Raw genomic sequence first — 27198 nt, 5'->3', positions numbered from 1 at the left:
CTACATAGTTATGTAAAAATGTCACATGGTTACTTTGTAGGATCATGGGCTAGAATAAAAAAATGGCTCTATGGCTATTTCTAGTCAATTGATATTGTCCAAAACTATGTGTTAAATCTAATGAGAGATTTCTCTCATTTAACTCTTGTCCCAAGTAACTTAATATGAGGTAGTGGCCATGGTCTACATAATCTCATATTAAATTATTTGGTGAGGTTAAATCATAAGTATGGTAGTGTTAAATTGCATGAGGTACTCTACCTCATTTAAATCATTTTCCCAAATAATGATTATGAATGGTTGACCTTGGTCAACATGGGTTCATACATTACTTATTTGAGGAACTTAAATCTTAACAAGATTCAATGAGAGGAAATTATGTCTCCAAAGAATTAAATAGAAACCTTAATCAATATTTGTAATGAGAGGAAATTTTTTTTTCTTAAAAAGAAAACAAAGTCAACCAACATGATAGCAATGTGGTGATGATAGATTAGTTTGTGTGCTCTTTGTGTGTGTGCTTAGCCTAGCTCTTAAGCTTGTTTGGTGATGGTTACCTCGTATCCGTTTTTAGACGCTAGTACAGAGGAGTACCAGGAGGAGGAGGTCTACTGCCAAGAAGAGGAAGACCACTTTGATCAGTACACCAACCAAGGCAAGCTAATATTCTTGCAAAGTGCAAAGCTCTACCAGAGCAAGGCACACTTACCTATTACTTTACGCTCAGGATGAATCCCAAGTTTTTCCTATCCAAGCTTTTACTTTGATTATTAAAGCTTCTTTTTATAGTTAACTTTGGTCTAAGTATGGAGTAGTACAAGAGCATCAAACTTAGCCTAGATAGCTACAAATTAGTTAGCACCCCTCATGACTAGTTGCTAGTGCTAAAGGTAAAATGGTCTACTCTAGTTGGGAATTGTAAAATGAAATGGATTTGAAAAGTTTTGAAGGTGAATATGACCACTGAATGACAAGGTGAATTTGATAAAAACTGATGGTTGGGTTCGGATGCGATACCTTTCCAATTATCTAGTACCCCCACAATACCAGATTATGGGTAGGGCTTAGCTGGAAGCTTATGTACTTTAGTATGGGTTCCCTCTAAACAAGCGTCATAGGGGTTATGCCGAAAGCTGCCTCCACAATCAAAAGAAACGACGTTGAAAAGAGGTGAATGTCCAGCCCAAGCCCCGTGCAGTTCCCAGGATGGCAGATTGGCATCACTGGGAGGCCAAGCTCATGGGGAGAGGTGCCTATACTAGGGTATGTAAGTGAAAGGTTATGGTTGATGATCCGCATACTGAGTATGATTATTCAGGGCTATTCCTGACGGATGTAATCAAAAGTTGTGGCACAAGTGTACAACCTCTGCAGAGTGTAAACCTATTCGAATAGCCGCGTCCGCGGTCATGGACAGTTGGAAAGGCCATACTGTTCCGTCATCAGAACTTTTCAGAATGTGACTGGTGACTTGGGACCTGACTTGAATTGTGACTTTGACTTGAATCACAACTAAGTTGTGGGAATGACACTAATGTTTCCACTTGGGTTAGTTAGCAATTGGGAAGTCTTTTACTAAATGTTTATGAACTAAAACTGGCTTTATGCAAATAAACCTAGAGCTTAGCACCCCTTCCTAAAAATTGATAAGATTTACATTAGTATTAGTTTGCGAGTACTTTAAAAAGTACTCACGGCTGTGTCCCTGGCTATTCAAATGGCCAGACTATGAGGAGGAACAACAGTATGAAGAGGATGGCCAGCAGGACGTCTACCACAACTAGGAGATCTTCTGACGTCAAGCGTTGGCCTGTGGATTTGATAGTCCACTACAATTTCGCTTCCGCTATGTAATGTGTTTGTTGATCCGTAGATCAACTATTTGTGTAATATTGGATCACGTGACCTATATTTGTAAGACGACTATGGTTTGTAATGAATGATGACTTATGATATTAACTGTTATGTCTCGCAACAACAATCTTCCTGGGATTGCGATGTATGGCATAATAGGCATCTGGACTTAAAAATCCGGGTGTCCACAATAACCGTGGTGGGAAACCATAAAGTCTCGCTGGATACTGCTTCAGCCGGATCATGTTTGGCTGAGTCACTGGTCATAGCAGAGGAAAAAAGAAGGATCCAGACTGCCATCGCACTGGCATAGTCATCACAGCTGAACATGGCGGCACTGAGTAACCCGCTCGGCGGAACGGCATTTAAGCCGCCAAAGGAGACAAAGGATATCATCCTGGATCCGGCATACCCAGAGCGCACCATCCGTATCGGTGCCGGATTAAGCGAGGCATAGGAAAGTGCGCTCGTCAACTTCCTCCATGAGAATCGGAAGATCTTCGTCTGGTCTACTGATGACTTGGTGGGTGTGCCGAGGAGTTGGCTGAGCACTCTTTAAATGTCCAGAAAGACGCTAAGCCGGTGAAGCAGCCCTTGCGCCGCTTCGCAGAAGATCGAAGGAAGATTATCGGAGAAGAAGTTACCAAGCTGTTGGTGTCCGGTTTCATCGTGGAAGTCCTGCATACCGAGTGGCTAGCTAATCCGGTGCTGGTCGAGAAGAAGAAGGAAGAAGACCCGAAGGCGCCGAAGGCGTGGCGCATGTGTATTGACTACACGCATCTGAACAAGGCCTGTCCCAAAGATCCGTTTCCTTTGCCCCGGATTGATCAAGTGATAGATTCTACTGCTGGGTGCGAGTTGTTGTCTTTTCTGGATGCTTATTCCGGTTTCCACCAGATTCCCCTGAAAAAGGAGGACCAAATAAGAACTGCGTTTATCACCCCGCACGGGGCTTATTGCTATGTCACCATGCCTTTTGGTTTGAGAAATGCTGGTGCAACATACCAACGCTGTATGCAAAAATGCCTACGTAACCAAATCGGTAAAAATGTGCAAGTATATGTCAACGATGTCATGATAAAAACTAAAGTAAAAGATACTCTGATCGAAGATCTAAGAGAAACATTCGACAACTTGCGAAGATTCCGGATGAAACTTAACCCGGCAAAATGCACCTTCGGGGTACCAGCCGGAAAGTTACTCGGTTTCTTGGTCTCAAGCCACGGCATAGAAGCTAATCCGGTTAAAATCCGGGCAATAGAAAGAATGGAATTGCCCTGATGTCTGAATGATGTGCAAAAATTTACCGGGTGCTTGGCATCCTTAAGCCGGTTCGTAAGCCAGTTAGGAGAGAAAGCCTTGCCCTTATATGCTTTGATGAGGAAATCGGATAAATTTATTTGGACCTCACAAGCGGATGCGGCATTCAAGGAGCTAAAAAAGATGTTGGCCACGGCTCCGGTATTGGCATCACCGTTGACAAAAGAACCGATGTTGCTTTAAATAGCAGCAACAAACCGGGTGGTAAGCACCGTGGTAGTAGTGGAAAGAGAGGAAGAGGGAAAAACCGTGCAGAGGCCGGTATACTATTTAAGCGAGGTGCTCTCCCTCTCAAAACAAAACTACCCGCATTACCAGAAAATGACATATGGCGTGTTCATGGCCGTCACAAAGCTCAAACACCACTTCGAAGAACACCCGATGATAGTGGTGTGCGAAGCTCCTATCTCGGAAATCATTGGCAATAAAGATGCTAGTGGCTAGATAGCCAGATGGGCAATCCAATTGTCACCTTATGTAACCACTTACCAAAGAAGAGATGCCATGAAATCACAAGCTTTGGCGGATTTCCTGGTGGATTGGGCCGAGATGCAATATGAGCAGCCCAAGCTGGAAACCGAATACTGGATGATGCACTTCAACGGATCAAAGCTCAAGGAAGGACTAGGAGCATGTGTAGTTCTCACCTCACCAAAGGGAGATAACTTGAGATACGTGCTGCAGATACATTTCAGGGCATCAAACAATGTCGCTGAATATGAGGCGCCAGTCCACGGACTTAAGGTGGCAAAAGAAGTCGGAGTACGTCGGATCATTTGTTATGGAGATTCGGATCTGGTGGTGCAGCAGTGTTCCGAAGAGTGGGACGCAAAGGATGCAAAAATGGTATCGTACCGGTTTCACGTGCAGCAAATTGCCGGCTTCTTCGAAGGTTGTGAGTTCCATCATGTGCCAAGGGCAGAAAATGAAGCCGCAGACACTCTATCTAAGTTGGGTTCGTCTAGGCAGGAGATTCCGCCCGGAATAGCATTGGCTCATCTTAGAAAGCCTTCGATCAAACCGAGCCCAGAATCCGAATCAATCTTCGTTCTGGAATTGCACATAGTTCCAATGGACGTTGACAAGATAAACCCGAGGACTGCCTCAGCGAACCCGGGAACTTCAGGTTCTAATCCGGAAGAAGCTATGTCTGTGGATTACATGGAGGTGGATATGCCGGTTTTCGTCGTTCGGGAAGCACCATCTTGGGTGAAGCCGATCATGTAATTTCTGGTCAATGGCGGGTTACCGGATGAAGAAGATGTGGCCAGAAGGATACAGCATAGAGCAAAAGCTTACACCATCATCAATGGGGAAATGTACAAGAGGAGTGTTACCGGAGTGCTGCAACGCTGTGTTGAACCAGAGGAAGGCAAGGAAATGCTCCAGGAAATTCACCAGGGAGAGTGTGGACATCATGCCTCATCCAGAGCCTTAGTATCCAAAGTATTCCGGCATGGGTTCTATTGGCCCACTGCGCTAGAGGATGCAGAAGATATGGTCCGAAAATGCAATGGACGCCAAAGATACAGCAAGCAGAATCACACTCCAGCCTCCGGCTTAAAAACAATCCCAATAACTTGGCCATTCGCCGTATGGTGCCTTGATATGGTTGGTCCATTCAAACCGGCAAGAGGGAACATGACTCACATCTTAGTCATGGTGGATAAGTTTACCAAATGGGTAGAAGTGAAGCCAATCCGGAAATGTGATGGCCACACAGCGGTGAAATTTTTGAAACATATCTGTCGGGGGGAAGACCCCGGGTAGGGCAAAGGACTGAGAACAGCTGGCTCAAGGGCTGCTGGCCCGCGGCGGGGCCGGCTGAGGAGCAGCCGGCTGGAGGCCGTGGCCGGCTGCCTTGGGAGCCGGCTGGTTCAAAGTCCGCGCCGGTCTGGCCATAGCCGTATGCGCTCTGGCTGGGCCGGCTTCAACTTGTCGTATCCGGCTTGGTTTGTCTCTCCCCGACCGGCTCCGGGTTGGTAAGCCTTGCAGGAGAAGGAACTGGAAAGGCGATCCGGCTCCGAAAGTCCACGATGACCTCACTCCCGTAAAGTACGGGGCACTATAGAGCAATAGTGCCTCTGCCGGACACGGCGTCATGGCTCACGCCGGGCCGTACGGCTACAGGCCATCGATGGAGACAGGGACGCTTCCTCTCCATACTGCTGACATCGGCAGGAGACAAGACATGCCTCAACGCCTCAACGGCTCCTGACACCGGCGCCTCGGGAAGGCGCGGGGAGCCGAAGCCGGCCAGTCGGCCGCTGAGTCATAGGGACCTCTTTGTATATTGCCAGCGTCTATATAAGCTGCGCTACCCCTCTCGTGCAGGGGGACGATCCATCCTTTCATTCATTCTAGTCTTAGAGCTACCCTGTGAGAGAGACCTTCGTCTACCTTAGCCTCACAGGAGCAGCCGGATACAGCTCAAGGAGCGCCATTGTACTGTGATACCACTTATACACTCGCAGCAGGAGTAGAGGTGTTACCTCCACAGGAGGGCCTCGAACCTGGGTACGCCGCCGTGTCGCTCGTGCCCATACCCGCATCCGGATACCGCCGTAGAACATACTAGGAACCACTCTCTTTAGCCATCCTATGGCATATGCCGTGACGATACCACGACATTTGGTGCCCACCGTGGGGCCTTCGGCGTCTGCGGCCGGTGTCTTCATCCGGACGGGCCTCACCATCACCACCGGCGAGCGAGTCGCTTCAGGCTTGATCTGGAGATTCGGCTCCCTCGACTGCGTCAGCGACAACGCTGGTTGCTTCGCCGACAGGCCCTTCCCTGCCGGCGGCAGCATCATCGCCTTTGGAGGCCACGACGTCTACGTCGCCACCGTCGCACCGCCGCGCTACCCGCGGCAGGTGCTGCGCTGCGCAAGCCCTCCTCCCGGAGCCGGCGCCAGCGGCAGCTTCACCAACCCTTGCACCGTGCAGGAGGTCATGACCACCGCTGCGGAGAACGTGGACAAAACCACGCGAGTCCGTGGCCCCGCTCTGGAGCGCACAGGCGCCGGCGGCGCATCCGGTTCGGGCCCAAAGCAGCCCCAGCCACCATCCCGGCTGGACGAAGTCCGGGCAAAGCTGAGCTCCCCGCTCACAGCCGGCGCCGACCCCACCACCATCGAGGCGGATTTGGAGGCGCACCGCCAGCTCCTCCTCAGGCAGGCTGAAGAGCTGGCCTCCGCCAAGCGCCAGCTGGAAATCACCCGGCGTGAGTACGACCACGCCCATGGCTTCACACCGGCCGGCAACGACGCCAGCCGAATCGGCCACATCCGCCGCAGAGGAGGCGGCCTGGGCGCGGAAATCGACCGCGACGGCGCGGAAGCGCCGGCTCCATCTACCGAGCTGCCCTTCTACAACACCCCCGACAAGAACATGCGCGCGGCCGAAGCCACCGCAGAAGAGCTGGGCCGCCTCGAAGGCGAAGAGCTACGTCGCCAGAAGAGGCGGGTGGCTGAGCTGTGCCGCACCGCCATCACGCAGACGAACAACCCCAGGTACGCCAACGCTCCCAGAGCTTCTCACGCTCGTGGTGCCGCAGGCAACGACGGAGGCGGCCCCAGGGACACGGCCGAATCCTCCTCACCAGCACCAAGCCGGCGCCGGGACTCCCGCGCCACCCAGGCAAGTTACAGCCGGACAAGCCGGCTGGGAAGCGGCTACAGCCGCCCACCACCAAACAGAAGCCAGGACAACTCCCAGCAACCGACGCCAAGGCGGTCACATCAGCCGGCTCCGGAAGCGGGCGCCGGCCGCCAGCCGGCCCACTCCCGGCTGGGCCCGCGAGTCGAGCCGGTCGACGCCAGGGACCGGCTTGACAGGCTGGTGGAATCCCGCATCGCGGAGGAAGAAGGGCCAGCCGGCCCGAAATGTTTCGGCCCGCGCATCCTGAACGAGCCGGTCATGGATGGCTTCCTGCTCCCCAGGGACACCCCCAAGTACGACGGCACCGCCAAGCCGGAGGATTGGCTGCTGGACTACTCCACCGCGGTCGGCATCGCCCGCGGCAACAAGCGCTGCGCAGTGTGCTACTCACCCCTCATGCTGCTCGGCTCCACCCGCACCTGGCTCAACAACCTGCCAGCCGGCAGCATCAACGGCTGGCTGGACTTCGAGGAGGCCTTCATCAGCAACTTCACCGGCACCTACCGCCGGCCGGGTCGCCCCCGCCAGCTGGAAATGTGCAAGCAGGAGCCGGAGGAGACGGACCACGCATACCTAACGCGCTGGTGCGAGATGCGCAACTCCTGCGAGGGTGTACACGAGGTCCAGGCCATCAGCTTCTTCATGGCTGGCTGCCGGCCCAACACGATGCTGTGGCACAAGCTGCGTCGCAGCGACCACAAGACCATGGCGGCCCTAATGGCCATCGCGGACAAGTATGCGCTGGCTGAGGAAGCCGACCAAGGCCTGGTCAACAGTCCGCCAGCCGCGCCCCGGCGCGATCAAGCCAAGCCGGCCGAGCACAAGCCGGCTGAGGGCACCTCTCATGGCAGCCGGCGGGACAACTACCGCGGCAAGCGCCACAGCGACCAGCCGGACCGACGGTACGGTTCCGCCCATGTGGCAGCCGTATCGGACCATGCGACGGCTGGCGGCAGCCGGCGCCAGAAGCAGGACCGGCCCTGGAAGCCGAAGTTCACCTTTGAGCAAATGCTCGACGTGCCGTGCAAGTACCACAGCGGCAAGAACCCCTCCAACCACACAACCCGCGAGTGCCACTTCACGAAGCGGCTGACAAGCGGCGAACCGCTACCTCCCCCACCCCCGTCTCCACCAGCCGGCGGGCCGGGTGGCCAAGCTGGCGCAGAGAACGCCAACCTCAAGCACCACGAGGCTAACCAAGTGCAGCACGGCCGATACCTGGCCGAGGATGCCACCTACATCATCTTCACCTCCGAGCCTGAGGACAAAACGAGCCAGCAGCGCCGTTCCCTCGAGGTCAACGCGGTCATACCGCCGGTCCCCCAGTACCTAAACTGGTCAGAGCAGGCCATCACCTTCGATCGCCGCGACACGCCGGCTGTCCTGCCGAAGCCGGGCAGCTACGCCATGGTCCTCGACCCCACCATCGGAACGATCCGGCGCAGCGTGCGCTTCTCACGCGTCCTCATCGACGGGGGCAACAGCATCAACATTCTCTATCGCGACACCGCCCGCAAGCTGGGCATCCAGGAGGCCGAGTTGCGCCCCACCCCTACCGTCTTCCATGGCATCGTGCCAGGCCACTGCTGCCAGCCGGCCGGCCGGATCACGCTGGAGGTAATGTTCGGGAAGCCGGACCACTTCCAGACCGAGAAGATCGAGTTCGAGGTGGTGGACCTCGTCAGCCCCTACCACGCGCTCCTGGGCCGGCCAGCCCTGACCAAGTTCATGGCGGTGCCCCACTACGGGTACCTGAAGATGAATCTGCCGGGCCCAAAAGGGGTCATCACCGTAGCCGGCGACTATCGCCGCTCCATGGAGTGAGCCACGCAGAGCTCCAAGATGGCCCAGACGCTGGTCATTGCCACCGAGAAGCAGCTCATCCACGACGCTGTCGCCTTGGCCAAGGCTGCACAGATGGACATGCCGGCTGTGGGCAACCCGGCTAGGACGACTCACTTCCAGCCGGCCAATAACACCAAGAAGATCCTGCTGGACCCGGCGCAGCCAGACAAGTTCGTCACCATCGGTGCCGGCTTGAACATCAAATAGGAAAGCGAGCTCACCAGCTTCCTCCGTGAGAATCGGGACATCTTCGCATGGTCTCCAAGGGACATGCCGGGTGTGCCGAGGGAGTTGGCTGAGCACCACCTCCACGTCAGGCCCGAGGCCAAGCCGGTGAAGCAACCCCTTCGCCGCTTTGCCGAGGAAAGAAGGAAGGCCATCAGTGAAGAAATCGCTCGGCTGCTCACAGCCGACTTCATCATGGAAGTGCTGCACCCGGACTGGTTGGCGAACCCGGTCCTGGTCCTGAAGAAGAACGGCTCCTGGCGCATGTGTATCGACTACACCAGCCTGAACAAGGCGTGCCCGAAGGACCCCTTCCCCCTGCTGCGCATAGATCAAGTCATAGGTTCGACTGCCGGCTGTGAACTGTTGTCTTTTTTAGACACCTATTCAGGCTACCACCAGATTCCTTTGAATCCAGATGATCAAATAAAGACTTCGTTCATTACCCCGTACGGGGCTTATTGCTGCACGACTATGCCATTCGGCTTGAAAAATGCAGGCGCCACCTACCAAAGGTGCATGCAGAAATGCTTACAAGAGCAAATCGGCAGGAATGTTCACGCATACGTGGACGATGTCGTTGTAAAAACCAAGGAGGCGCCTACCCTCCTTGACGATCTGAGAGAGACCTTCACCAATCTGCGAAGATTCCGGATGAAGCTCAACCCGGCCAAATGCACTTTCGGCGTGCCAGCCGGCCAACTCCTAGGCTACCTTGTCTCTCAGCAAGGAATCGAAGCCAACCCGGAGAAGATCAGTGCCCTGGAGAAGATGGAACTGCCGCAGTGCCTCAAGGACGTCCAGAAGTTCACCGGTTGCCTGGCCTCCTTGAGCCGCTTCGTCAGCCGGCTGGGGGAGAAGGCACTGCCCCTGTACCAGTTGCTCAGGAAGTCGGACAAATTCGTCTGGTCACCGCAGGCGGATGAGGCCTTCCGTGACTTAAAGCGCGTGCTCTCAACCGCACCCATCCTAGCATCGCCGGCTTCAATGGAGCCGATGCTGTTGTACATCGCAGCCACCAATCGGGTGGTTAGCGTAGTCCTGGTGGTGGAGCGCAAGGAAGCCGGCAGGGAGCAGCCGGTTCAGCGCCCAGTCTACTACCTCAGTGAGGTGCTTTCCCAGTCGAAGCAAAACTACCCCCACTACCAAAAGGTCACCTACGGCGTGTACATGGCGGCCAAGAAACACAAGCACTACTTCCAAGAGCATCCCATCAAGGTGGTGGCCACAGCACCCTTGGCGGAAATCATCGGCAGTAAAGACGCCAATGGCCGGATCGCCAAATGGGCCCTGGAGCTTGCTGCTCATACCATCATCTACGAGCCGCGAACGGCCATCAAGTCGCAGATCCTCGCGGACTTCTTCGTCGACTGGGCCGAGATGCAGTACCTGCCACCTGTGCCTGATTCCACACACTGGAAGATGCACTTCGACGGCTCGAAGATGCGGAACGGCTTGGGAGCCGGCATCGTCGTCACCTCTCCCAAGGGAGACCGCCTGGACTACGTCCTGCAAATTCACTTTGCCGCATCCAATAATGTGGCGGAGTATGAGGCGCTCATTCACGGGCTCAAGCTGGCCAAGGAGATTGGCGTGCGTCGCATTCTTTGCTTCGGTGACTCCGACTTGGTTATCCAGCAAGCATCCGGCGACTGGGACGCGAAGGATGCCAACATGGCGTCATACCGCTTCCACGTCCAGTAGCTATCCGGCTTCTTCGAGGGTTGCGAATTCCATCACGTGCCGCGAGCAAACAACGAGGCGGCTGACGCCCTATCCAAGATAGGCTCAACCCGGCAAGCAATCCCACCAGGCGTCGCCCTGGCGCATTTGCGGAAGCCGTCCATCACACCGTCACCGGACTCGGATTCCATATTCGTGCCGGTTGACCCGGGGGCTTCATCGCCCAAGTCGGGGGCTCCACAGCCGAACCCACCGGCTCCACAGCCGAGCCCGGGGGCTTCTCAGTCCAACCCGGGGGCTTCATCGCCCAAGTCGGGGGCTTCTCAGCCGAACCCGCCGGCTCCACAGCCGAGCCCGGGGGCTTCTCAGTCCAACCCGGGGGCTTCATCGCCCAAGTCGGGGGCTTCTCAGCCGAACCTGCCGGCTCCACAGCCGAGCCCGGGGGCTTCTCAGTCCAACCCGGGGGCTTCATCGCCCAAGTCGGGGGCTTCTCAGCCGAACCCTCCGGCTCCACAGCCGAACCCGGGGGCTTCTCAGTCCAACCCGGGGGCTTCATCGCCCAAGTCGGGCGCTTCTCAGCCGAACCCGCCGGCTCCACAGCCGAACCCGGTGACCATGCAGTCGAATCCGGAAGCTCCCACGCAGGAGACCTTGTTGGTTAGCGTATTCGAGATAAGATGCGTACCATCATGGGCACAAGAATTCCTCTCCTACCTCACCGACGGTGTGCTGCCCAATGAAAGGGTCCAAGCCAGACAGATTGAGAGAAGGGCCAAGGCTTATACGATCATCAACCACCAGCTGTACAAACGCAGCGTAAGTGGGGTGTTCCAGCGGTGTGTCGAGCCGGCTGAAGGGATTGAACTCCTACGGGAAATCCACCAGGGAGAGTGCGGCCACCATGCCTCCTCCAGAGCCATAGTAGGCAAGGCCTTCCGGCACGGTTTTTACTGGCCAACTGCGCTCAAAGACGCAGAAGAGATGGTGAAAAAGTGCAACGGCTGTCAGCGCTTCGCCAAGAAAAGGCATTCGCCGGCTTCCGCCTTGAAAACCATCCCCATCACGTGGCCATTCGCCGTATGGGGCTTGGATATGGTGGGCCCGTTCAGAACAGCCCGAGGCGGCATGACACACCTCCTGGTAATGATTGACAAATTCACCAAGTGGATCGAGGCCAAGCCAATCAAGAAGCTGGACGGCTCCATAGCCGTCACTTTCCTCAAAGAGATCATCGTGAGATATGGCTACCCCCATAGCATCATCACCGACAACGGCAGCAACTTCGCCCAAGGCATCTTCTCTCGCTATTGCGAGGAAATGGGGATCCAGATGGACTTAGCGTCCGTGGTGCACCCGGAGTCCAACGGACAAGTGGAGAGAGCAAACGGCTTGATCCTAGACGGCATCCGGCCCCGGTTGGTGGAGCCGCTCGAGCGAGCAGCCGGCTGCTGGATTGAAGAGCTGCCCTCCATACTCTGGAGCCTGCGCACCACGCCCAACCGCTCCATCGGCTTCACGCCTTTCTTCCTCGTCTACGGGGCCGAAGCTGTCCTGCCGACTGATATCGAGCACGACGGATCAAGCTGTACACGGAAGCTGAAGCCAGAGAAGCTCGCGAAGACGGAGTCGACTTGGTCGAAGAGGCCCGGTTGCTGGCCGTGTCCAGATCCACCATATATCAGCAAAGCCTCCGACGCTATCACAGCCGGAAGATCAAGCCCTTAGCATTCCGAGAGGGTGACCTAGTGCTCCGGCTGATCCAACGGACAGCCGGACAGCATAAACTTGCCTCCCCATGGGAAGGTCCCTTCATCGTGAGCAAGGCGGTGGGAAACGACTCCTACTATCTCATAGATGCCCAAGAGGCCAGGAAAAACAAGCCGGACAGGGCTGACGAGGAGACTAAACGTCCCTGGAACGTCAGCCTGCTCCGCCCATTTTACACTTGAGAAGGAACGTATGTATCCCTTGTACTACTTTTGTAATCTATACTAATGAAAAAGCAAGTGCCAAGGGCGTTGATTTCAACAAGCTTTTCGCGTAAACTATTGCTTTCGCCGGTTGGCTTGCACCCTCTCACGCGGCCGGCTTAGTACCGTGATCCGGTTTCCCGACAGCCGGCTCTCGATCCAGCTACAGACCGCAACCCGGCTGTCCGGCTGGTGGGGGTAGATGCTTAAGGAACCGGCACGCGAAAGACGACTAAGGGAAAGAGTGAAGGCGAATTGACACTTGTACAACCTTTTCATAAAAGTGCCGGATTGCCGAACTCGGCTCGTTCGGCTGAAATACTATCGGCCTCACCCAGCGGCACGCTCTTGATCTGGCGACGGATCGCAAGTCGGACGTGCGACCGGCAAGAGCAAAGCCAAAGAGTGGGGCGGATGGGAAAAAGCGAACGAACCAAGGGAAAGCAGCCGGCGCATAAATAATTAACAAACGCACTAAAACGTGACTTCATAAAAAGGATAACGATATTGTCTTACATATGCACCCGGCATTCCGGGGATTTAACGAATTGTCTTGGCAAAAGCAAAAAGTGAAAACAGGTAAATCTAGGCGCCGGCTGGCGGAGGACCAGCCGGAGGAGCATCGGTCGAGCCGGCCGCCGGGTCCACTTCGGACGCATCCGGCGCGTCCTCCATGTCTTCGTCGTCAGACTCCGAAGGCGGATTCGGGTCCTCGATGAAGATGCCCTTGTTGGCGAAGTCGGCAATGGCACAGGCACGGGCAAGCCGGGCGGTCTTGGTCTCCGGGCTGAGCTTGTCCTCCACGTCGGCCCGACGAGTCTCCAGCTGGTTGAGGTCCACCTCATCATACCAGGAGAGCACGAAGGACAGCGCCATGTCGGCCCCAGCGCGCGCAGCCGAGTCCTTCCAGTCGAGGAAGCGATCGGGCGCAGTCTCGAGCCACTTGATGAGGTTGCTCAGCTCGCCAGGTAGCGTCTCCGTTGGCCAGAGCAGCCGGCACAACTCCTCCGCCGCCTTCCTGAGCTCATAGCCCAGCATGGTTATCGGCTCGACGCGGGCGGCCATGGATGCCAGGTGGTCATCTATGGAGAAATGCACAGAGCTCTCCTCGCCGGTGGCCAGCCGGCGAGCCTCCCGCGCCCTGCCGGCTGCTGCTAACGCCGCCTCCTGCGCCATCCGAGAAGGCCGCTGCAAAGATAAAGCTTGTCAAATAACCTGAAGATCCTTGCCGACTGCAATCAGTCGCAAGCCGGAGAGAGGACGGAAAAATACAAAATTTTGAAGTATAAAGTTGACTGGCGGCAGCCGGCGAGAAACGCCGCCTGCCCCCAGCCTGAAGATGGAGGCATCGATCGCGGGAATGGTTCCGGCTGCCGGTTGCCAACCTAAAGCTGGCAGCCATCAGCCGAAAGCCGGCAGAAGGGAAGGAAATGCAAACTCACCCGCCAAGCCGCGGTCGAGCGCGCTAATCTCTGACACCCACCGCTTGGCGGTGGCGGACAGCTCGTTGGACTTGGAGTTCACCTCGTCCCGGAGCTGCAGGCGCTGTTGGTCCACCTCCTCCAGCCGTTTCTTGAGATCCTCCACCTCCTTTCGCCCAACCTGTTTTGCAGCCTCAAGCTGGGCAAGGTGGTCGGACTCGAGTCGGCGCAGCCGCGCCAGCTCCCCCTCGTTTTCCCGCGCCTTGACGGTTGCGGCCTGGACCGCCTTCTCGCTCTCGGCGCACTGAGCACGGGCGGCCCGAAGGTCCGCCTCCAGCTGCGGAACCCGGGCGGCAACAGCTGCAAGCCGGCAAAAAGAAGCCATCAGCCGGATAAACCAGAAGAAAAAAGAAAGCCAAAAGGAAAGAAGGCCTTACCCTTGGCAGCCTCTAGTTCGCGGGCGAAGTCGGCCTGCTCCCTCTTGGCCTTGTGATAGCTGGCCACGAGCTGGTTGTGCAGGGCGGTCCGCCTGTCCGAAACCGCCTAAAGAAGAAATCAAAAGTGAGCGCCTGGACGAAGCCCGAGCCGACTCCAAGCAGCCGGCCCATGCCTCGGAGGGCTACCAGGACAATACCAAAATTGCAGAAAATAGCACATAAACTAACCTTGTTAGCCTTCTCCAGCCGCGCAATCCGGGCCTCGACCTCGGCGGCTTGGGCCTTGACGCTGTTGCGCAGGCCGGAGAAAAACATATCCTTGGGCGCCGCGCCTTGGCGTCCTTCTCGGCTGGTCACCTCGCAGATGTCCGCTTGGCGCCAGTTCACCTCCATGGTTCCGGCTGAGCCGAAACTGGAGTCGGAGGCGGACACCACGTTCAGCAGCGAGGCGGCCGGCAAAATGTGCAACCCCTCGGGCGCCGGCGCTGGGCCCTTCGCCGTCACCAGCGCCCTGGCATCCGCGTCGGCCGAACGCGCCGACTCCTGTCCCACCGACTCCTCCCTCGCCGGCTCCGAAGCTGGAGGCGGCGCGCTCGAACCTGTCGGCCTGATGGGATCGGCAGACCCCGGCGCAGGCGGCGCCCCATCTGGACTCGCGTCCAAAACGACGACGTCGGGCGCGGGCCCGCCGGCTCTGGCCGCGGCAGGCGTCGGCCCGCCGGCTCCGTCCGCGCCGGGTGCGCCCCTGCCGGCTCCGGCCGCAGGTCCTATGAGCGGGGCGCGGCGCGGGAACAGGTCGTCAATGGAAGGCTGGCCGGTGCGGCGAACCGGCTCACGACGGGGGCCGGAGCCGGGCGCACCTACGGAAGGCGCAGACGAAGAGCCCGCCCCCGCGGCAGGCGGCGTGATGACGGGCGGCACGATAACGGGTGGCGCGCGCGAACGCGGCAGAGGCTGCGGAGTCGGCTCCCTCCTCTGCCGCTGGAGCGGCGACACGACGCTTGGTGTCGGGCGCGAGCCGCCGCCCTTGGAGAACTTGATGGCGGACCTAAAGGGTCGAACAAGAAAGAGATAAGCAAAAAAAGGAAAGAAAAAGGAATCAAACGGTGAAGGCAAAAACTCACCCGGCCGCCTCCGGGACCTTCTTCGGCACCGCCCGGCGCTGCTTCTTCAGCTTCGCCTCCAGCTGGGCGGTGGTCCGCTCGCTGCCTCGCTTTCGCCCCTTGGGCGTGGATGAGGAAGTCGCCGAAGTCGCAGGCGGCCTCGCCGACAAGGGCACGGCGCGGATCGGCGCTGAGGTGGACGGCGCCGGCTCCGACTCCCCCTGCTGCTGCGGAGAGGGCGGCGGCTCGTGCTGCCCATGGGCGGCTTGCTCAGCCGCCTCCGGGCTCTCGTCGTCGCCGGCTTGGTCAGCCGGATCAACGTGATCCGGCGTCCACTGCTTATGCTCCAGGTCGCCATCCTCGACCGCCTGGCGGGCGAAAAGCTGCAGACAGGAAAACTTTAGGGAAAAGCCGGCCACGCAGCCGCAAGCCGGTATCCGATCAGAAAAAAGGACTTACCACGGGCGGCAGCTCCTGCCGGCTGTAGGGCTCCATCCCCCAGTCCCAGTTGTCGGGCAGCCTCGCCTGGGAGACGAAGTTCACCCGCCTGGCGACTTGGGCGTGGTTAAGCTCCAGCTTGGATGTCCGGGTCGGATCGAACCGGCCGGACATGTGGCAGATCTTGTGGGCGCGTGCCTGCAGAGGCAGCACCCGGCGGGAGGCGTAGCAGCAGAGGAGGTCGGCCGCGCACAGCCCGCCTTCGGTGACGCACTGCTGGAGGAAGTCCCGGAGCAGGTTCACCTCCGCGTGCGGGTCCGCCGTCTTGTGGTTGGCGCCCCAGTTGAGCCGGGCAGTCGGCGGAGCCGGGTTGTACTCCGGCAGGTTGATCCGGTCGAACGCCGGGTTGTCACTCCTCACGTAGAAGAACGACATCTGCCATTTCTTCACCGAGTCCACCGTCGGGATCTTCGGGAAGGGCGTGGACGTGCGGGAGTAGATCGAGGCGGCGCCGCAGGCTCGCATGTGGCCGTCGGTGGTCTGCGTCTTCAAGTAGAAGAGCCGGCTCCAAAACTCCACGTCGGGCCACAAGCCGGCGTAGCCCTCCATGAAGGCCACGTAGCAGCTCAGCGTAACAAACGCGTTGGCCGGCAGGTGGTGCGGCTGCAAGCCGAAGAAATCGAGGAACTGGCGGAGGAAGGGTGAAGCCGGCAGGCCCAGCCCCCGGTCGAAGTGCGCGCCGAAGACAACGCGCTCGCCGGGCTGCGGCTCCGGCTCCACCTCATCCCCCGGAGCTCGCGTAATCACCTCCGCCGGGATCCGGCGCAGGCGCACGAGACGGTCGATGTCATCCTCCCTCATGTACGAGCCCTCCCACGATCCCGCCGGGAGAGCCATGGCCGTCGAAGAGGAAGACGAGGAGGAAGTCCAAGATAGTGCGAAGGGCGAAGAAGAACCGCCCGACGGCGGCGAGCAGGGCGGCGGAAGGCGTACCGTGGAGACGCGCGGACCCATGGCACCGGCTTGGGGGAGAAGATGCTGCGGATCCACGGAGGAACTTGGCCGCGGTCGCTTGCCGGAGTCCGCCAGGGGGCCGCCGGAGAGGATGCTTGGGCGCAGGGAAAATCGGACGAGCGGGAAGAGCTGAAGCGTGGGCGCGAGGAAGAAGACGTGCGGGGAGGACGCCTCGATACCGCCCCGCCGGCATTTATAGGCGCCTGGCGGGCGCGTGGGACGCGGCCAAGTGGGGGGCGTGGCCCCAGACGTGGGATTTACTGCGCCATAACGCCCCCCACGACCGCTACGGTTACTGGAAACTGCCACACCACGTCGCCCACGACCGCACGAAATCCGGACAAGGCAGCGACGTGACCAGACGAAACGGCCACAGCAGGTGCCGTCAGAACCATCAAGTCGGGCGCAAGGCCCGAGGCGGCGGAGACCCCGGCGCGCCCAAGCCGCAGCCGGACATCCCCCTCCGATCCGGCCCAAACTTTCCGAGCAAGGTGGAGGGGCCTCCAAAACTTGAGAAGCATGAAAACCTGCATAACAAGCAGCGTCCGGCTTGAGAGCAGCCGGATGGAATAGGCCGAATGGGGGCGCAGCCGGCTGAATGGAAATTCTCAGCCGGCCCCTCGGATGCTTTCCAAACGCAATATGTGGGATCAAAGACTAACGGTCAGGAAAACCTGCCCAGGTCCTTCTTTGTGCAGGACCTTGCCAGCTTCAGGGGCTAATGTCGGGGGGAAGACCCCGGGTAGGGCAAAGGACTGAGAACAGCTGGCTCAAGGCCGGCTGGCCCGCGGCGGGGCCGGCTGCCTTGGGAGGCGGCTGGTTCAAAGTCCGCGCCGGTCTGGCCATAGCCTTATGCGCTCTGGCTGGGCCGGCTTCAACTTGTCATATCCGGCTTGGTTTGTCTCTCCCCGACAGGCTCCGGGTTGGTAAGCCTTGCAGGAGAAGGAACTGGAAAGGCGATCCGGCTCCGAAAGTCCACGATGACCTCACTCCCGTAAAGTACGGGGCACTATAGAGCAATAGTGCCTCTGCCGGACACAGCGTCATGGCTCACGTCGGGCCGTACGGCTACAGGCCATCGATGGAGACAGGGACGCTTCCTCTCCATACCGCTGACATCGGCAGGAGACAAGACAGGCCTCAACGCCTCAACGGCTCCTGACACCGGCGCCTCGGGAAGGCGCGGGGAGCCGGAGCCGGCCAGTCGGCCGCTGAGTCATAGGGACCTCTTTGTATATTGCCAGCGTCTATATAAGCTGCGCTACCCCTCTCGTGCAGGGGGACGATCCATCCTTTCATTCATTCTAGTCTTAGAGCTACCCTGTGAGAGAGACCTTCGTCTACCTTAGCCTCACAGGAGCAGCCGGATACAGCTCAAGGAGCGCCATTGTACTGTGATACCACTTATACACTCGCAGCAGGAGTAGAGGTGTTACCTCCACAGGAGGGCCTCGAACCTGGGTACGCCGCCGTGTCGCTCGTGCCCATACCCGCATCCGGATACCGCCGTAGAACATACTAGGAACCACTCTCTTTAGCCATCCTATGGCATATGCCGTGACGATACCACGACAATATCATCCTACTGTATGGGTACCCGCATGGTATCATTACCGACAACGGTACAAACTTTGCTGTGGGAGAATTTGCTCGTTTTTGCGAAGATAAAAAATATCCGGCTTGATATTGCCTCAGTGGCGCATCCTCACACCAATGGGCAGGTGGAAAGAACGAATGCCCTGGTGCTTTCCGGAATAAAGCCGCGGCTCATTGAGCCATTGTAAAAAACTCCAGGATGCTGGCTTGATGAATTACCATCTGTACTGTGGAGTCTAAGAACCACGCCAAACCGGTCAACCAGATACACACCATTTTTCATGGTATATGGAGCAGAAGCGGTTATTCCAACCGACATCATCCATGACTCACCACGAGTACAACTCTATACAGAGGAAGAGGTCAAAGAAGCCCGAGAAAATGATATCGATTTGCTCGAAGAAGCAAGAGAATTGGCACTTGCCAGATCAGCTGTTTACCAGCAAAACCTCCGACGCTGTCATAGCCGGAAGATGAGCCCAAGGGTATTCCAGGAAGGAGACCTAGTGCTACACTTGGTGCAACGCACTGCAGGACAGCATAAGCTTGCAACCCCATGGGAAGGACCGTTCATTGTGAGCAAAGCCTTGCATAATGACGCTTACTATCTTATAGATGCACAGGAACCAAAGGAGAATGTAGCAGATAAAGCGGGTGAAGAAACCAAACGCCCATGGAATGTAGCTCTCCTTCACCCTTTCTATTCCTGAGGATGTAATGTAAGGTGTCCTTGTACCCTTTTCAATATTGCTATGAATGAAATGCCGGCATCCGGAATAAAACCCAGGGACTGCCTTTACCGTACTCGCATGTTATATGTTTATTTTTTATGTATGTGCCGGTTGGCTTATTTGGAATTTTCTTTTCCGATTTAGTAATGTGTTTAAACCAAAGGCAAATCTTCGACTTATCTGCTGTCCGCAACCCGGCTTCATGGCAAGCAAGAAAAGCCGGAGAAATTTGAACACATGAAAACCAGACAGGAAAACAAAAATAAATGATCCGGAATAAAATTTAACTAACCCTGGTTACGCCGATTTTTTGTAAAATTCTCAAACTCTTCGAAGTTTTTTCTCTAAGTTCAAGAACTTGTTTGCTTGGCAAAAGGGCTATGGAACTCGTACGTCAAACCACCCAAAAGAGGTAGACAGAGCCAAAGTCAAAGAACTGAGCAAACACCAAGTTGAACTCGGGGACTGAACCCGGAGGGCTTAATATATGAGTTCTGAAACGACATAACTTAAGAGTTTCAACGAACCAAAAGGAGTTAATGGTATTTTACATCACCAAACCTGGCATACCGGGCTATTAATGAGTTCAATGTTTTAAGACAACAGGATCAGTTTTTAAGCCGCACCGGCTTCAGGAGCATCATGAGCACTTCCTGGAATCTTCTTGGACGAAGATGGATCTTGAGCGGCGGGGTCGACCGGAATGGAAGTAGCATCCTCCATTGCGATTTCCTCATCAACAACTTCTTCATCGTTCTCTTCTTCGTCACTTTCTTCGTCTTCGGCATCAGGTGGCGCCGGAATAAACTTGCCGACGGAGGCATACCGGGCAATCTGGTAGGCCCGTTGCTGCCGCTTTTCTTGAAGAACTGGATCTATCATGGTGGGAGCATCGGCACGAAGAGTGGCCAGGGCATCCAGATCAATGCCCTCATACCAGGAACAGACAAACTTCAGCGCCATATCCGCCCCGGCACGCGCGGCGGAACGGCGCCACTCATTAATCTGGAGTCCACTGTCCATAAGCTGCGCGGCTAGATGCTCAACGCGAGTTGGAACTGTTTCACTGGGCCAAAGACTGGCGCATGCGTGGATAGCGGTGGCCGAAGGAACCTCCCGAGTTTGCCCATATATGAGACGCGAGCGGATAGCGCGGTAACGTGGTCATCGGTGCTCCACTGTTGAGGGCCAGGAAGTGTGTCCCCTCGGCATCTACTGACAGCTTCAATTGCTCTGTGCTGGGAATCCGGGAAAGTTTCTGCGGAAAACGAAGTGGTGTTCCGGTATAAATAAAAGCCAGTGCGGAGCTGAAGAGGATATGCAGGAAAAGAAGCCAGAAACTTACTCTGCACTTGGGCATCAAGATCCGCGATGATTTTGCCCTGAGTTAGCTTCATTTCCTCAAGGGCGTCATTGCGTTTCTTCTCCAGCTCGCGCAGCGCCCTCTCGTCGGCAAGATCCTTCTGAAGCCGATCCTACAGTTCTTTAAACTCCTTTGAGTGAAGCTCAGCCAGGTCATCCCGAAGCTTCTCCATCTCAGTTTTGGTGGCTACGCCGGCTTCTTTAAGCTCGCGATGGTGCTTGAGGTTGAACTAGATAAGCTCCTCTTTCAAGAGGGCGGTTTCATCCCTCCATTTCTGCAATTCAGTGTTGTGCTCAGATAACAGGGTCTCCTTTTCACCTGAAACGGAATAACAGGTGTGAGCAAATAAAAAGTGAGAAGTGCAAACATAAAGCACACAAAACAAACCTTGGAGAACCGACACGCGGCTGACGAGTTCCTCCAGCTGGGGCAGATCCCTAGCTTTGGTTGAGGAAAAACAAAGCAAATAAATAATCCGGCTTAAAAAAAAGATACTGGTGTACTAGCAAGAGGAGGTCAGGAACATACCTTGGCTTTCTTGGTAAGAGAGCTGCAAGGAGGCATGAGCATCAGAAAGCTCCCGGTGTTCCCACAGAAGATCTTCAAATAGTTGCTTCCGGGAATCCAGCACCTTCTGCGCAAGGTTAAAACCGAAATGATCTTTACTTAATTATGAGCTTTGGAATGTTTAGAGCTTCGCGCTAAGTGTTGCTCACTTAACCCGAACCTCGGGGACTAGGAGTATGCACAGGGCATGATTTCTATCTCGGAAAATATATCGGGGGAAGAATACTTACCGCAACGTTCTCGTCAACATCGTGCCAGGCGGTATCGGTTTCCCGCATGCAGCGTTTAAGCCGCGCCAGCTGCGTTGTAAACGGTCGGGGCCCGCGAGGATCCACGACGGGCTGATGGTCTTTCCCTAATCCGGTGGTGACGACCTCAGTTATGTCAGCTTCGTTCCACACATCGGCCCACTTTTCCAGAGAACCAAGGCTCAGGCCATTCCGGCTTCGATCCGTGATCCGGCCTGCATTCAGCGCACCGTAATCTAAGGCGGAAGCCGCTGCCCTGCTGGTGTGAAGTGCGACGGACTTAGGATCTGTCGGAGGTTCCTTGAAAGCTGAGGTCGTGCCAGAAGTGAAGCCATAAGGTGTTTTCTGGCTTGGCGGTTTCTTCTTCTTCTGGCCGGTAGGAGGAAAAACCGGAGGTTCAGCAGAGGCCGGAACGCTGGCCGGAGCAGGAGAGATCTTGGAAGGTGGTGCAGTTGGTGAAGCAGGAATACCCTTAGCGATATCCACCGGCTTGGAAGGTGCCGACGGAATCGAGGTAGAAACCAGCGCAGAGAATGCCGGTGGAGCCAAGGTAGTGACCGGCGGCGGAACTGCAGTTGATTCCGACGCGCCGATTTGTTCGCTGCCGGCGCCCATGTTGCCGACGCCGGTGTCTTCCTCACGTTCTGGGGGCGAATTGAAATCAGCCCTATCGCGGTGATCTTCAGAATCGGGGGCCGCGTTCCCCTCACTTGTTGCGGGCCCCTCGCGGCCGGATTGCTTGCCGGCGGCGCCAGGCCCCGATGGAGAAGGCTGGCGCGCCGGCCCCTTTTTCTTGGAAGGGCTGGGGATCTGTAGCGCAGGTTCAGGAGTCGCTGTAGTACTTGCGGCTTTGGGAGGAAGCGGAGTCCTACCCGGAGCGCTCCGGCTTACCTCGAGAGGAGCGCTGGACATAAAAACTAGCGTCGGTGTAAGTTTAAACCGGATATAAGCCGGAAAGATGAGACTCAGAAGTTTGCGAAAAGAGAAAGCGCGAAATGCTCTTACCTGGTGGAGGTCGGAATAGCCCTCCTGCTCGAGGTGGTTTTCCGCTTCTTCGCAGGTGGAGCAGCACCGGAACCGGTACCTTGGGTGTTGCCTCTCTTCGGCGCGTGAGGGACCTTTGGCGCCGCAGGCCTCTGAGATGCTAGGGGAACAGCATCCTCCATCACCTGACGCCCCACAACAGCTGAAGCCGGATACGAAAAATATGCATATGAGAGAGGCATGGCGCCATTTACCTCCAATGCAATGCAATCATCCTCATCAATGCTAATATCGCCGGCCCGGTTCCTTGACGAAGGAGGAGCAGGGGTCTTACCAGAACCAGAGTTGAGCGCAGCCTCCATCTCGTGGGAAGGGGTGTTCTGCACTGAATCCGGATCCTCCTCGTCGTAACGCGCTCCGATCCATGGTGAAAGTTGCCGGTTCCTCCCAAGCCTGACGCGAGAAGTTCTGAAAGAAAGTTAAACTATTAGAACGGAATAGATAACCTCATACCGGACTTATCATTCCGGGAGTCCGCAAGATCCTTACTTCCATAGGAGGGGGATTGTCCCTGGAGAACGGCTCCATATCCCATTCCCAGTCATCCGTCATCTTGGTCTGGGCAATGGCTTTGACCTTCAGCACGATGTCCTTGGCAGATAGCTCAAAGGTGGTGATCCGAGTTGGATCCAGTGGGCCACTCATTTGGCAGATTTTATGGCACCGTTCTTGGAGAGGCAACACGCGACGCGCAATGAACGTGCGCACGATATCATCCGCAGTGGGTACGTCGTCATTCTGGAGTCCCACGATATAACGAAGGATCCGGTTTGTCTCCGAATGAGAATCCTTTGGATTATATGTCCAGTTCGCCCGAGAAGGCTCACCGGCAACGTAATCTGGTAGGTTGATGAGGTCCACGGGGCCGGCGTTCTTGACATAGAAAAAATTCCGCTGCCACTTCCGGCATGAATCCAAACCGGCCATTTTGACGTGGGGGCTCTTTTGGCGCGGAACCACGATGCAGGCTCCGCACTGAACCACCGGTTTGGGCAAAGGAAGATTGGGATCTTGGATGGAATTTATCCGGAGAGTGTAAAGCCGGGCCCACAAGGTCAAGCTGGGCAGGAGGCCAACAAAACCTTCGCAGAATGCGACGAAGGAGGACAACAGGAAAACGGCATTTGCCGGCAAGTGGTGAGGCTGCAGTTCATACCGGTCTAAGAAAGACCGGAAGAAGCTGCTAGACGGCAAACCAAAACCGCGTATAAAATGCGCAGTAAAAACCACGATCTCGCCAGGCTCCGGTACTGGCACGAGCTTCTCACCCGGTATCCTGCAAGTGACCCCTTCCGGTATCCGCCGCGACCGGTTACATCAGAGCCTTCCCAACGTCCGCGGGTATAATCAGTGGTTCCGCTAGTTCCGATTTTGGCCTCCTCGGTGGCCACTAGTTCTTGCTCTTCCAGATCCATTCAGCTGAGCGCCGGATTCGATAACCTACTAACAGGATCTTCGTGCAACTATGCGCAAACTCAGATCTAGAAAAAAAGGAAAAAGAGAAAGAAATCCCGTGAGGAACTAACTCGATCTAACGAACGAAGAACTACAAGAACATCAAGGGGCACAGAGAGATTTTGGAAAGGCAAGATGGGATCTACCAACCAAATGCAGCGGCGCTGGTGGCGACTCCGTCCGCGGCCGAGAGAAGGTCGCCGGCGGTGGACGCGCTGAAGATGAGCGAGCACCGACCGAGGGCGAGGCGCTGCGGTGGCGGCAGTTCTCGAGGAGAGCAAACGGGCGTCGCGAGGGGGAAGACGAAGACAAGAGTAAGTGGGGAAAAGAGGAACCGCCAGCCCAATTTATAACCTCGGTGGAAAAATCGTGGGCCACAGGCCCACGACGCCCACGTCCTCGCGTAGTGCACACGTGGCACACTCTACACGCGCCACCGCGAGCCGCACCGAAGGCCACAGGGATCGACTGCGGCGCAGTTTTAATGCGCGTGGTTTCCGGTGCGTAACTGCACGATTTGACCGCCATGACGTCTTCCGCGTCAGAAGCGGTGTCGCATGTCTCTGGCAGCTGCGAGTTTCGAAACATTCTCGACACGCTCGAGGGCGGGAGATTTTGGAATCATACCGAAAAAATAGCGGTTTTAATATGAAGCTTTCCGGTTTAAATCGGATTTTTCCTAGAAGATGGCAAGAAACTATGCTGCCGGTATAAATGGAAACCGGAATAACTAATCCGGTATGCATGCTTTGGTGGGATAATGAACCTGCTGCGGCCCATCGGCTGGCGTCGCTGGACCACATCAGCTTCGGGGACTACTGTCGGGGGGATGACCCCCGGTAGGTCATGAGTATGGCAAACATGCCTAAGTCATGAGACTAGAGACCGGTTTACTTTAGTAATCCGGATGAGATTGGTTTTATCCAAGTATAAGGGCGACCGGATTAATGGTCGCCGGAGCCGTGCAATCCGGAATACCAACAAGGGTATACCAGAATAAGGGTTACCGGCATAGAGTAAACCGGAAAGCTTAAGAAGAGTCAAAGTCTGAGAAGGACGAAGGGCGAAGTTCCGGTTTGTTCCGGATAAAACTATATAGGAGACCGGCATAGAACCAACGGTCATATGCTGATCCAAGAGTCAAAGATGCTCTTTATTCGGAACAGGACATCGCTGAGATACGCAAGACCAAGTTTATGACGAAGCCCAGCTACCGTCCAACGGAAAGTAGGAGACAAAGATGATGGAAGCAGCCGAAGTACGCCGACTGGTATAGGTCAGCAGACAAGGGGCGCAGGCAAGGACGTACCAGAGCCAGAAGCAAGGCCACTTTATAAAGGTAAGCAAGGCCACTTTATAAAGGTAGCTGATGTAGGCTTAGATTCCATCGTGTTTCCTTCTCTTGTAAGCCACCTCTCCCCTATATAAGGAGAGGGGCAGCTACCCTGTGAAGGGATCGATGAATCGACGAGTAAGTAGTTGAGGGTTTTTACCTTGTACGGTATCTTTGCTCTCATAGGGTTTCTCCCTCTAGTTCATCTTCTACCTTTGGCCGAGAGCTGAAGAACACCATTGTAGCTCCTTGTTGAGTTCATCTAGTACAGACATGCAAGAGTAGGGGTGTTACCTCCTCACGAGGGCCCTGAACCTGGGTATATCGCGTGTGTTTGTGTGTTTGTTTCTCTCATCTTCCCCTCCTCCGGATCCCCTTGCGTACATCCGGCCCCAACTTAAGCCTACCTATGGTATATGTTTGTTCACCACGACGACAGATAAGTACTCTTTACTCGTACCGTGATATGACATCCCTTGTGACCTAGTCACATGCTTGCAAGCTAATTGGATGATATTACACCGAGAGGGCCCAGAGTATATCTATCCGTCATTTGGATGGACAAATCCCACTCTTGATCCATGCGCTTCTACTCATACTTTCAGAATACCCGATGCCACCTTTATGACCAACCAATTACGAAGTGGCGTTTGATGTCATCAAAGCATCCCTCCAGTGTGAGTGATTAACATGATCTCATGGTTGAAGGATTATGTTACTATGTATTTAAAAGCATGTAGCAAAATGAACTTAATGACTTGATCTTATACTATGCTTACTATGTGTGTGTGTCCATCATATCATTCTCCTAATGATATGACCTTGTTATTAACAACATCCAATGTTCATGATCAAGGAACCATGATCATCAATTAATCAACAAGCTAGTTTAACAAGAGTCTTACTAGGGACTCTTTTATGTTTACAAAACACACAAGTATTAATGTTTCCGGTTAATACAATTATAGCATGGGATGTAAACTTTTATCATAAACACAAAGATATAATAATAACCACTTTATTATTGCCTCTTGGGCATATCTCCAACACCACCTTCTCCGACGAGGAATCCACCGCGCTGAAGCGCCGCTTCGCCCCAGCTACGCCACCCCATGTCCTCGCGCGGTAGCTCTGCACGGGGTGGCACGGGTTTGGGCGGCGGGGACTCGCCGCCGCGGCTCCCCTTGTTCCGCACGGAGGCGGAACAGCGGAAGTTCAACCGCTCGGAGGGAGATGGACGAACTGGGGGCTCACGCCCCCAGGCAAGCTCGCGAACAACGGCGGCGAGGGCTCCTCCTCCGGCGGTTCGAGCCGTCCCCCGCGCTCCAAGGAGGAAGACGTCATCGTCGCGTGCGAGCCAACATTCTCCGCAAGGGATTACGTCCACGGCTCCGACGAGGAGGATGCCGTGATCGCGCAGGTGGCGGCGATCACGGAGGCGGAGGCCCGCGCTCGCTGGCGCCGGGAGGAGGCCGACGCCGTCCGCCAAGTGCGGGAGTATGAGGTGGCGCGCCGGGAGGAGCGCGTCCGCCGCGTCAAGCTCGAGATCGTTGAGCTTGACTCCCAGTAGGAGCTCCTCGCCGTCCTCCGCGTCGACGCCCTCCTCCGCCTCGACGCCTTCCTCCGCCACCACCGGCACCGCTGCGCGCAGAGGCCATCAGGGCCTCATTTTGGTCGGAATTAGTTCGCGCGGTTAGGGCTAGTACTTAATTTAGGTTTTTAGTACATATTATGTAAATTTTGATGCTCAATTGGAGCATCAAAGTATCATCTATATCTGTTCATCGATGAATTCTCCCGCGACATTTTAATTCCGTTTTTTCAGTTCGTGTTTTACGGTTTCTATTCGGCCGTACTGTTGGGTTTGTGCTGAAGATGCTCTTAGCGATGG

The 27198-nt window shown here is 55.8% G+C and overlaps 1 protein-coding gene and 1 long non-coding RNA gene across 4 annotated transcripts in view; both read right to left on the bottom strand.

Moving 5' to 3' along the window:
* LOC127298990 (uncharacterized) overlaps window positions 1-27198 on the bottom strand; it is a 211258-nt gene that overhangs the window by 71465 nt on the left and 112595 nt on the right. The gene's annotated exons all lie outside the window — the stretch shown is intronic.
* On the bottom strand, window positions 19747-23287 carry LOC127298988 (uncharacterized). Of its 3 annotated transcripts, XM_051328859.2 has the most exons (8): window positions 23009-23287; window positions 22794-22927; window positions 22481-22661; window positions 21458-22379; window positions 21189-21294; window positions 21048-21101; window positions 20643-20978; window positions 19747-20555 (listed from the first exon to the last, which is right to left on the bottom strand). In XM_051328859.2, the coding sequence occupies exons 1-7, from the start codon at window positions 23062-23064 to the stop codon at window positions 20890-20892; spliced, it is 1542 nt and encodes a 513-aa protein (XP_051184819.1). In that variant the 5' UTR covers window positions 23065-23287; the 3' UTR covers window positions 19747-20555; window positions 20643-20889. The 3 variants fall into 3 exon arrangements, with proteins under 3 accessions (XP_051184819.1, XP_051184816.1, XP_051184817.1); XM_051328856.2 differs by having other exon boundaries at window positions 22481-22927; XM_051328857.2 differs by having other exon boundaries at window positions 21048-21097; window positions 22481-22927.

Source organism: Lolium perenne, chromosome 5 (assembly GCF_019359855.2).
Source record: "Lolium perenne isolate Kyuss_39 chromosome 5, Kyuss_2.0, whole genome shotgun sequence".
NCBI lineage: Eukaryota > Viridiplantae > Streptophyta > Magnoliopsida > Poales > Poaceae > Lolium > Lolium perenne.
Note: the sequence above shows the minus strand (reverse complement) of the source record. Positions and strands in the feature narration are given on the sequence as shown.

Coding starts and splice junctions, on each gene's coding strand:
- LOC127298988 (XM_051328856.2), bottom strand. CDS start 23,064: ATGACTGGGAATGGGATATGGAGCCGTTCTCCAGGGACAATCCCCCTC. Junction 22,928..23,008: donor ACAATCCCCCTCCTATGGAA/GTAAGGATCTTG, acceptor ACTTTCTTTCAG/AACTTCTCGCGTCAGGCTTG. Junction 21,102..21,188: donor CTCTTACCAAGAAAGCCAAG/GTATGTTCCTGA, acceptor CCTCAACCAAAG/CTAGGGATCTGCCCCAGCTG.